The sequence below is a fragment of the Meles meles genome, chromosome 8 (assembly GCF_922984935.1).
Source record: "Meles meles chromosome 8, mMelMel3.1 paternal haplotype, whole genome shotgun sequence".
Classification (NCBI taxonomy): Eukaryota; Metazoa; Chordata; class Mammalia; order Carnivora; family Mustelidae; genus Meles; species Meles meles.
In genome coordinates, this window is record NC_060073.1 from 118,437,394 (window position 1) to 118,449,546 (window position 12,153).

Consider the following 12,153-nt stretch of genomic DNA (forward strand, 5'->3'; position numbering starts at 1 on the left):
ACTACTTTTTCTTCTACTAAGCAGTATAGAAATAGATGTTACATCACATAGAAAATTAAACCTTCAAAGTCTATTCACAGATATTCATACTTAAGTTTTAAAATTGGGTTAAAAGTCATGTACTTCATCTACAATTGTTTTAAAGGCTCCCAAGTTCCGAAGTTTTTCAGTAACTGAGGGTTTTAAAAGGGGGAAATGGTAGTGAAATAAGATTTTCTTTCCTCTTGTGCTGTGTCCACGGTGGTGATGGAAGAGGACGCTGACCTCGTGTCCGCAAGGGACACTGCACAGAAGCTCTCTGGAGAGCAGCTCCCCCGATGGAGCTGAGGGCGGACCAGACACGGCAGCCAGACCCGAGGGAGGACGCGGTGCAGAACCAGGTAACACAGGGAAGCACAGCGGGGAGGGACAGTACTGAGGGGTCATGAGCAGATTCCTCTACCCAGGGGTGCAGGAAAAGCGCCGCAGTTTGAAAGGTCAGCCGGAACGGAAAGAAACCAGGCCTGGACTCCTGCCAAGCAGGGGGCACCTGCTGGAGCTCTCCCCATGTCAGGAGGCTGGGGAGACCATGGTTTAGGTTCCCTCCACCTTGACAGCAGGGAGGGCAGGGTCCGGGGGCCACACCAGCCCCTGCTTCAGCAAGCCCCAGGCCCATGGCCCGTGGCAGCTCTGGACACACGGGGTCACAGATGAACAGCAGCAGTTTAAAAGAACAACTGGAATACGGAAGATCCAGCCTGCCACACGGCGAGGGGCTCTGGAACCCCACCGACAGCACGGCAGGAACAGGGTCCATCGTCACAGTCGTGAGCCCTGGGACACCATCCCCCCCGTCTGACACACACGGGGACACCCCTAGTCAGTGGTCACTGGAGCTCCGGCGCTGTGCTGACAGAGGGGCAGACCCCCTGCACCCCACACACACTGCAGGTGACTTGTCGCAGCACAGCCCAGGACAGACGGCCATGCGACCCCAGCTGCTCCTGCACGGCCGGCGCCCTCCGGGTGAGGCGTGCGGGGATGGCCCCAGCTTCTGTCCGCACAAGTGACGGGGCAGCCGCAGCACAGACGGCCCAGACTTCCCAGCCACCACTCCAGCCGGCCCCACCGTCTGCGCAGGGGAGGACCACCCCCAAGACCCAGTTTGGGAGACCTTGCAGTCTGCCTACCTGATGGGAACACACGAAGTCAAGCGAGACGAGGAAACAGAAGGCTATGCTCCCAATGAAAGGCGGCGATAAAACCCTCAAGAACCAACTAGAATGGAGGTAAGCAAAGTAATGGTCACAGCGATGCGTACCGGACTAGAGAGGAGAGTAGATGAGCTTCGACAAAGAGAAGCTATAAGAAGAACCAGTCGGAACCAAGGAATACAATAACCAAATGCAAAGCACAGTGGGGGTCAACAGACGAGAGGATGCAGAAGAATGGATCAACCTTCTGGAAGGCAGGGTAATGGGAAACACCCAAGCTGACCAGGAAAAAGAAAGGACATGTAAAAAATGAGGTTAGGGGATCTCCTGGCCAACATGGGCATTCCAAGGGCGAGGAAGTTTAGAGCTACTCTTCAGTAAGCCTTCTGCCCCTTTCCCTCTCTCCTCTGAGACCCTTGTAACATCCGGGCTCAGGAAGCACAGAGAGCTCCAGACAAGATGAATCCACGGAGGGCTACTGCACGAAACAAAACAATAACATGCTGAAAGTTAAATATAAAGACAGAATTTTCAAAGCAGCAAGAGAGAAGCAACCCAGTTACACACAGGAAAACCCCAAAGGCTGGAGGCCACCCTGGAGGCACAAGATACATTCTAAGTGATGAAGGGAAAAAACTAGAACCAAGAGTCCTGCACACCATGAGTTTACCTTTCAGAACTGAAGGGGGGAGAGAGTTTACCAGACAGACAGATCTTAAAGGAGCTGATCACTATTAAACTGATTTTGAAATAAATATTAAAAGGACTTCTTTAAGGGAAAAAGGAAATACCATAATCAGACAAAATCATGAATGAAAAATTTCATTAGTAACAGCAAATATGTAGTGACAAGTGGAGAGCAATGACCTAAAAAGCTAGTATGAAGGCGTGTACAGAAAACATCAGGGGCTGAGTAAAAATGAAGTTCTTCTAGAATGTGTTCAGACTTCACGAGACCGTAGGATCCTGTATAGGAACCTCACAGTAACTGCAAACAAATGTACAAGAGACATACAAAAATTAAAGGGAAAGTCAAACCTAATGCTGTACAAACTCCTCTGTTACCAGGAAATAGAGCAAGAGAAGATGAAAGAAACAAGGAAGAACTACAACCAGAAAATGATCAGCAAAATGGCAATAAATTCTTATCAATAATTCCTTTAACTGTAAATGGCCCAAATGCGCCAGTCAACAGACATCGGGAGAATGAATGGATAATAAAAGAAGACCCACCTCTATGCTGCCTGTGGGGGACTCACTCCAGACCCTGAGACACCTACATACTGAACATGAAGAGTTGGAGAAAGACAACCCATGAAGATGGTAGTAGAAAACACCCCCGAGGTAGCAACACGTACATCAGACAAAACAGATGTTAAAGCAAAGATCGTAGCAAGACAAAGAAGGAGCTGCACAGTGATAACAGGATCCAGCAAGGGCGAGTAACGGTCGTTAGTATCTACGCACCCGGCATTTGAACACCTAAATGCAAACGTTAACAGAGATAATACAGTAATAATCGGGGACTTTAACACACCCCTTACATCAACAGAGATCATCCAGGCAGAAAACCAAAAACCCATTTCTGTGTGGGGCATGGGATTTTCTGTAGATGAGATCCCCGGTTAGTCCACAGAACAAGTCTAAGGATACTGAAGACTGAAATCATATCAAGCTTCTTTTCTGACCACAAAGATATGAAGCTAGAAATTACCAGAAAAAACATGAACAAAACACAAACAGGTGGGAGCTAAACCACATCCTACCAATGCGTCAATGAAGAAACCTAAAAGGAATAAAAAACTCACAGAGACAAATGGAAATTAAAAAACAACAATCTGAAAACATCTGCACAGACAGGGCAATTCTAAAGGAGGGCAATTTACAGTGATGCAGGCCAACCTCAAGAAACTAGAAAAACCTCAAATTAACAATCTAACCTCACACCTAAAGGAACTGTAACAAAAGAACAAATCTCTAAGTTTGTAGAAAGAAGAAAGATGAGAGTAAAAGTATGTGAAGTACGTGAAATATGAACTAGAAAAAAATAGAAATCAGTGAAACTAAGAGCTGGTTCTCTGATTTACCTTTAGCTGGACTCCGAGAGAGAGAGAGAGAGAGAGAGAGAGAATATACACCATCACCCCTGAAACGAGGAACGGCCGCCACCTTAGATATACCAAGGACCATACGACAGTAGTACGAGAAACTGTTCTAATGCACTGGACAGTCTAGAAGAAATGGAGAGAGTCCTAGAAACATCAAACCCTCCAAGAATGAATCAAGTAGTAGGAAATCTGAAGACTGAGTACTAATAATGAAAGTGAATCAGTAATCCATAAGACTCCGAACAAACAAAAACTCCAGGGCCTGATGGCTTCCCAAGTGCAGTCTACCAAACATTTAAATAAGACTCAATATCCTCCCCAAACTCTCCCAAAGAAATCAAAGAGGAAGGGAAGCTTCTAAATTCATGCTACAAAACCAGTTATCCTGACAGAAAAATCAGACAAAGGCACTACCAAAAAAGAGAACTACAGGCCAATATCCCCAAAGAATACAGATGCAGAAATCCTCAACAAAATATTAGTAAAGGACATTCAAAAATCCATCACGATCACTCACCATGACCAAGTGGGATCTATTCTGGGGATGCGAGGATGGTTTGACGATCTGCAGTCATTCAGAGTCACACACCACGGTAACAAAATGGAGGCGAAAAATCACATGATCGTCTCAGTAGATGCAGAAAAAGCAAAAAAAAAAAAAATTCAACATCCACTCCTGATAAAGACTCCTGATTAAAAAAAGGGATTTAGAAGGAACATATGTCAACATAATACAGGCTTTGTAGGACAAACCCACAGCTAACAGCATGATGAGAAGGTGAGAAACAGGGCTTTCCCTCTACGACCAGGGACAAGAGGTGCACTCCTGCCACATTTATTCAAAGTAACAGCCCAGTCCTAACTGCGACAATCAGACGAGAGAAACAAATGCCATCTACGCCAGTAAAGAGGCGAAAGTGTCACAGTTGGCAGATGACATGAGAGCAGAGGTAGGAGTCCTACAGACTCCACCAAAAAAAAAAAAAAAAAAAAAACCAAAACATTAAAACAAATGAATTCAGTGAAGTTTCAGGATATAAAATGAATATACAGAAGCCTATTGCATTTTTACGCACTAATAACAAAGTAGCTGAGAAACTTAGGAAAAAATTCCATTTATAATTGCACCAAAATGAAAAAAAATGCCTAAGAAAAATCTTAACCAAGGAGGTGAAACCTGAGTGATCTAAAGCCCATAAAGCTCTGATGAAAGAAATTCAAGACAACACGAATGTAAAGACACACCAGACTCACAGGTTAGGAAAGTTAATATTGCTAAAATATCCACGCTATTCAGAGCAACGTGCAGAATCAGGGCAATCCCTATCAAAATGCCCACAGCATTCTTCATAGAACTAGAACAAATAATCCTAAAATTTGTAGGTACCCACAAAAGACCCTAAACAGCCAAAGCAATGTTAGAAGAACAAAGCTGTAGGTAACACAACCCCAGGGTTCAAGATCAGCGACAAAGCTGTGGTCATCAGAACAGTGTGAGACACAGATCAAGAGAACAGAAAAACAAGCCCAGAAACAAACCCATGCTCACGTGGTCAGTTAATCTATGGAAAATGATACAGGAATATACAATTAAAAAATGACCATCTTTTGAATAAGTGGTGTTGGGAAACCTGGACAGCTACCTATAGAAGAATGAAATCGACCGTTTTCTTACACCATCCGCAGAATAAACTTAAGATGGATTCAAGTCTTAAATGTGAGGCCTGACAGCATATAAATCCCAGAAGCACACACAGGCAGGAAGCTCTCAGCAACACATTTTCAGATCCATCTCCCGAGGTGAGGGAAACAAACGCAAAAAGAAACCAGTGGGATGACACCAACATTAAAAGCTTCCGCACAGCAAAGGAAACTGTCCACAAAACAAAAAGGCATGAAAGGAGCTATGTGCCGTGATGCCTCTGATAAGGAACTAACGTCCAGAACATCCAAGAACTTCTAGGACTCCGCCCCCAAAACCAAATAATCTGATTAAAACAAGAGGCAGAGGATCTGAGCAGACGTTTTTCCAAGATGAGACACAGACAGAGACACATCAAAGATGCGCATCACCCCACCACACACACGCGTTTCAAAGACTCACAAGAGCTCTGAAACCTCACACTGTCAGGATGGCCAGAATCAAGAAGACAAGAAACAACCAGTGTTGGTGAAGATGCGGAGAAAAAGGAACCTTCGTGCACTTTGCTGGGAACGCAAACGGGCGCAGCCACTGGGGAGACCGCAGCGAAGCCACCTACAAAGTGAAAGTGGGAATACCTGAAGCACTCCCTGCCGCACTGCTGTGTGTTTACCCCAGAAACACAAAAGCACTAACTTGAAAAGATACCTGCATCCCTCTGTTGACAGCGGCGTTCCTTATGACAGCCAGGACATGCGCACTCATGGGCGGACAGCGCGCGGCACGTGGACGGACGGCGCGGACGTGCACACACATGCTTGTCCACATACACATGGCCACAAAGAGAGAGCGAGCCTGCCACTCGGGACAAGATGGGTGAATGGAGAGGGTGTTATGCCGAGTGAAATAAGTCAGAGAAAGACCATGTGGGTTCATCTCTATGTGGAATCCAAGGAACAAACCAAATGAACCAATAAACAATACAGAAACAGAAGCCAAATACAGAAAACAATCCAGTGGTCGCCCAAGGGTGTGGGGGTTGGGGGGTGGGCAGAGGGAGTGTCGGAGTGCGAGGTGCCGCCTTCCAGTTGCGGAAGGAGTCATGGGGGTGAACGGCGCAGCCCAGGGCATAAGGTCAGTGGTACTGGGACGGAGTTGTCGGGGGACAGACGGTGGCCCCGCTTGTGGTGAGCACAGCATCGCTGTGTTGTTCACCTGAAACTCATGTAACGTATGTGTCAACCACAGTGCTGCTTCACCTGCCTAATCCCAGCACAGGGACAGAGCCTGCCAGCAATCAGATGTGTCTTAACCTGTCCACACTCAGTGTCTACATGGCTGACTTGGGAAATAAAGAACATACTGTACGGTCATCCAGACTATCCATAGAGGCTTTTTTCCTTAGCAGGATATACATTACTTAGAAATCAGAAACTATAATGCTATTCTTTCCATAACAAAACAAAGATTTTTAAATGCCCAATACATTTTAAGAATCATAAAGGATACAATATTTTGACTCTAAATTTGTTCAAACGCAGGGGACATCAGAAAGCAAACAAAAAATGCCAAGGCCGAGACAGTCTCAACCCAGCGGCAGAGCGGCGTTACCTGGGGAATCCAGCCCACACAGCAAGGGAGAACGGGAGACACGCTGGGAGAGTCGTGGTGCTGTTCCGAGAGCCGGCTCCCGTCAAAACTGCAGCCTTCCAGCAGCAGGCCGCCCATCTGTGGGGGAAACAAGCAAACCACTGAAATCCACAGGCAGTCTGACATCAGGAGCCACTGTGCGCTAGCGAACGCCACGAGACCACACGTGCTCTCCGACTCCGGACGCCACGTATTCTGAAAGCAAAGATGACGGTATCTAATCGGAGAATAAAGAAGGTGAAGACCCGGGCCAGTGTTCACAGGACTTCTGCCTCTCTGACTATTTATTTAGCAGATAGTTCAGAAACAACTGCTTAAAATGTATTTAGTTACAACTGTGGGTGTGTCCATATTAGGTTAATAGAAATATAATATAATATAAATATGATGGAACATGACCAAACGTTAGCCTTTCTCCAAGAGGGTGAGAGAAAAGTGTAATTAAAGGAGACCATGTGTGCCCCTTGCTCAGGGTTCTGATAGCATTTTTTTGAAGAAAAGAATAAAGCTCCGAAAGTTGAAGGCAAAACCCCGTGCCGTGCAGAGCTGGGAGAGTAATGAAGAGTTCTTCTCTTTCTCTATGCTAACCTTCGTGTACATTTCGGGAATTATGAAAATAAAAATACAACTATTTTGGTAATATTAGTTTCATGTTTCTTCTTTAAGTGTTCATCCTTTCAGTCTGCACTGTTAATCTACCCGGAGCTTATCCACAGGCAGCAGAGGTCAAGCCGGTCCGCTGCATTCAGAGCCACATCTGCAGGCTCATAATGCAAACTTGATAGAAAATACAGAATAATCTCTTCTCTTTAAAGGTTTTATTTGAGAGAGAGAGAGAGCGCGCATACCCAGGCAGGGAAGGGGCAGTGGGAGAATCCCAAGCAGACTCCGCACGGAGCCCGACGTGGGGCTCGATCCCAGGACCCCCAGATCATGACCTGCGCCGAAACCAAGAGTCTGACACTTACCCGCCTGAGCCATCCAGGTGCCGAATACAGAACGATCTTATAAACATTACCTAGTACCTTCAGGTTTCATCAAATGCTAATGGAAGCGCTCTAGCCTTTAGAGTCCAGAGAGGCTTACCAGAAGGTCGCGGGGAGCGGGTCTGAGGGAGCGTGGAGGTGAGGAGGTCGCGGTGGGGTGCGCCTGGGCCAGTGATTCGGAAGAGCTAATTTTGCAGCAAGACTGCTGTACCACAGAAAAGACAGACACCTCGATCTAGTGAGAGCGCCGGTATAAAAACAGAATTATGGAAGACCAAGTTTAATATTCTTTCCACTCCGGCACTGACGTGATGACACTTGGGCCACTTGGAGCGTTGACAGGGCGTGGTGGCCTTGACAAAATGTTGAAATTTCGAGAGTACCTGCTAATTGCAGTGCTAGAATGTCTCTAGGTTTCAAGCCGAACTAGTCTGTCTGGAAATGTGCAGACACAGTTCTCGCTGAGAGAGCCCCAACCTGACCTTGTGACAGGCGGCTCCTGAGACAGAAGGGCTTCACTGGTCTCTGCAGACTAACGAGGGGTGGCTGGCTGAGAAAGCACACTCTCCGAGCCTTGTTTCGGTCGTCGGCACCTCTGAGCCCCAACACACATCCGGGCTCCCCCAGCCTCCCCTGGGCTGTCAAACTGCCCAGTCCTGCCACTTCCAAGAAACACCTCTAAATCTCCCCTCCTCTCTCCGCACCCCCTGTGACTACTCTATCATGAAATTTAAGGGTCATCGGTGGAATTTAAAGACCTCCTCACTCCTGAGAATGAAACTGAAATGTAAGAATGCCAACACGTAATACCGCATCGTCTGCATCGTAAAACAACATACCGGGGTCGGAACGGCCTCCACAAAGGTCCCCCGTGTTTCCCCTGCAGCTCTCCTTCAAAGGGAGGCGTGAGCGAAGACAGGCTCAAGACATTTCCTGCATTGCCGAAAACAACAGCGTGGAGGACCCTCACCAGTCTCCAGGCTGATGGATTTCCTACTGCTCAAATCCACAATTTGGCAGGCTGTACTCCTCCTCACCGGAGTACTGAGCCGAGCAGCCAGCCAAAGAGGAGGCCCAACAGGAGCAGAACACAAGCCCCGAGACACAGCCCAGGACAGACGAGGACCGCGAGCCCCGAGAGACAGCCCAAGGCAGACGAGAGCTCCCCCAGCTCCCACAGGAAGCACGGCACGTGGGGACACTAGGTGGCCCGGCCTTCCCAAGCAGCCCCGCGGCACAGGAAACACACTGACCCGACCGAGTCGCGGCCTCCCCGTTTGCCCTTTGGGGTGTGGTGGCCTCAGTGTACGGGGGACAGCGGGGGGCTCTGGAGCTGCTGGGGAGGTCCCCTCCCTGCCACGGGCCAGCTCCGAGTGGGGACACGTGGGCAGCCAGTCGCCAGCAGACCCAGCACCACCCTTCACAGCCCTGTTGGGCCATGGCAGGTCAGCAGCAGTAGCGAGGACACCCTAGAGGAACACGGTCCGGGGACTGGGGATCAACAGACACAGGTGTTCTCTTAGGCAGGTCTAGAGGGTCGGGGACACTGACCGGTGAGGAGAACTACAGCCTTGCCTGAACATGTCCGTGGCTGACTCGGCCTAAGGCGGGGGAGGTTGAAAGAGACCTAGAAAGCAACGCACGCCCTCCCACACACCTGAGTTTTCAGTCTTCCACGAAACGTTATTAAACCCATCACAAACGAGACTACAAGGACTCAGATGACTCCACGAATTGCTCAAAGTCACGTGGTTCTTTTCTGGAGAACTAAGATTAGAATATTGTTTTACTGGGGCGCCTGGGTAGCTCAGTGGGTTAAAGCCTCTGCCTTCGGTTCGGGTCATGATCCCAGGGTCCTGAGATCGAGTCCCACATGGGGCTCTCTGCTCGGCAGGGAGCCTGCTTCCCCTCCTTCTCTCTCTGCCTGCCTCTCTGCCTGCTTGTGATCTCTGTCTGTCAAATAAATAAATAAAATCTTAAAAAAAAAAGAATATTGTTTTACTAACTGTCCACCTCTCCCCTCCAAGCTACAAAACATAACATAGAGCTTGGGGTTTTCTGGTTGTAGATACTTTTACTCCTTTGTTGTAAGAGCAGAGGCCACGTGGTTCCAGAAATACTAACACACTCTGACTCTGAATGTAACCCATTTCCCTTGCTGTTTATACCAGTGGACGTCTGAAGAATGATGGCCCGCACCACCCATGGGGCTCACAGCAGCAGAGACCACACCGCCTGCTCGGGCACAGCTCCTGATGACAGGCCTGCCCTCCCTGTCCCTGACGGCTGGGCCAGAGTAGCAGACCAGCAGCGATAGAGAAGGTCGTTCTTATGGGCTCAGTGGTTTGGGCCGCTGCCTTCGGCTCGGGTCATGATCTCAGGGTCCTGGGATCGAGTCCCGCGTCGGGCTCTCTGCTCAGCGGGGAGCCTGCTTCCCTCTTGCTCTCTCTGCCTGTCTCTCTGCCTACTTGTGATCTCTCTCTGTCAAATAAATAAAATCTTTAAAAAAAAAAAAAGAAACACAATGGAATGAAAGAAAATCCTTCTGATTCCTTCAGCTCCAGGGGAGAATTGTATAGCCATCTCTAGAGAGCCAAAAGAGAAAGATCCAGCTTGTCATCGATGAGCAGCTCTCTGGCACACCAGAAAGCCCCTGCAGACACTACACCCCCACCACAGGGCCTCTCCTGCTAGAGGCCCAAACTCAACTGCCCAACCAGGGCTCAAGTGAGCGCCCACCATGTAACAGCTGTGGCTCGACGTACGTGGATACAAACAAACCTCGAGAACAATGTGTCATGGGACAGTGTCATGGGACTTTCATTCCAGTGGACTAGGACGGACCACGAGTAAACACAATAAACAGACTCTACAGTACGCCACAGAGCACTAGGGAAGTGAAAACCGTGCACCCGGGAACCACAACTATGTAAACAGAACCTGTGAAAAGCCACTTGCCCCAGGCTGCCTAGGAGAAAGAGCCGGAGTCGTACATGTGGCTGACTTAAGGCTGAATGCAGGTGAGGCCCGGGAAGACAGGGTGGCGACACGAGGTGGGAACCGTCCGCGGGCCTCTGTCATACCAGCCACCGGCCCCACGTGCTGTGTCGGGGCAGCGGGCCGCAGGCGGCCCCCGCACGCGGACGGGAGGAACGGCTGGAAGGCGCCAGGCTGCACGCCGAGGCTGCCGTCGCTGGGAGACGTTACCACTGCAGACTGTGAACTGGTTTAGTCGTTCACATGTGCATGAGCGTGTTCCTATAGTTACTTATTATTATAAAGTAATGGATTCCTCCACTGTGTCCTGTTAGTCACCGTACAGTACATCATTAGTGTTTGATGCTGTGTTCCAAGACTCACTGTTCACGACAACACCCAGTTCTCCATACAGTCCGTGCCCTCCTGACTGCCCATCACCAGGCTCCCTCAGCTCCCCTGCCTCCCTCCTCCCCTCCAAACCTTCCCTTTGTTTCCAGGACTCCGCAGTCTCTCCTGACCCATTTCCCCCTGTAAAAGTAATGGGTTTTTAACAGGAAAGCCACCAGAGAAAATTTATGCCACAAAACATGGCTTGAGTTGCTTTCTTTTTAAACACAGAGGGCTGGGGGGGCACCTGGGTGGCTCAGTCAGTGAAGGGTCTGCCTTCGGTTCAGGTCATGATCTCAGGGTCCTGGGATCCAGTCCCACATCAGGCTCTCTGCTCAGCGGGGAGTCTGCTTCCCTCTCTCTCTCTCTCTCTCTGCCTACCTCTCTGCCTACTTGTGATCTCTGTCTGTCAAATAAATAAATGAAATCTTTAAAAAAAAAAAAAAAAGCACAGATGGCTTGAATTTTACACCAAACTAATATACTCACAAACTGTAACCTCTGTGAGGACAAGACTTGGTCTATTTTCCATAAACTATACTTTATACTTGCTTTATTGTACAGTTAATATTTACTGAATTGAATTTTAGAGCAAGAAACCTAACTGAACTTTAAGATTTGTATCATTTTTTACCAAAAACTACATTTTTCAGTATGTTGTGTCCCTAACAGTCTTATTTTTAAGAGTGGAAAGGATTTTTGTTTTGTCCAAGTTGCTTCATCCTAAGTCTTGACTTTGACTTTTCACATAGGACATACGATATTTCTGCTAATCTTCCACTAAGATAAGCAAGTCGGCCACGGGAGTCAGAGTCGTTATCAAGTTGGCAATATTATTACTTTCAGGCTTGGATCAGCATCAGAATTACCCCTACCTTAATCTGCAGCTTTGCCTCTCGCAGCCGACCCTTCCACGAGGCTACGAACTTAAGGCTGTCCACGGAGCAGCCCATCGCCCTGTAACAGGGAAGCAGCCAAAGTCAGGAAGCATCTCGAGAACTGAAATACAGACAGGCTGACATGTTCCTCTTTGTTTACAACTGAAACATTTACAATGTGCAGGGAAGCAGATTTCCTGAACGATGCACAGTCTTAGACCTCACGCCACATCTGTGAAGGAACGGCCTACAGGATCCCCTGCCGCGAAGGCACACAGGGCTTCGCCGCTCCATCCTCCGCCTCCGTCGGCCCAGCACGCTGGCAGTGTG

The 12,153-nt window shown here is 48.4% G+C and overlaps 1 protein-coding gene across 4 annotated transcripts in view; it reads right to left on the reverse strand.

Moving 5' to 3' along the window:
* The window catches only part of DYNC2H1 (dynein cytoplasmic 2 heavy chain 1), a 269,900-nt gene that overhangs the window by 20,904 nt on the left and 236,843 nt on the right, over positions 1-12,153 (reverse strand). For all 4 annotated transcript variants that reach the window (XM_046014703.1, XM_046014702.1, XM_046014701.1 and 1 more), the window contains 2 exons: positions 11,821-11,902; positions 6,555-6,671 (listed from right to left, as the gene is read on the reverse strand). In XM_046014703.1, the coding sequence (XP_045870659.1) occupies positions 6,555-6,671; positions 11,821-11,902 (199 nt within the window). The remainder of the gene's footprint in view (positions 1-6,554; positions 6,672-11,820; positions 11,903-12,153) is intronic.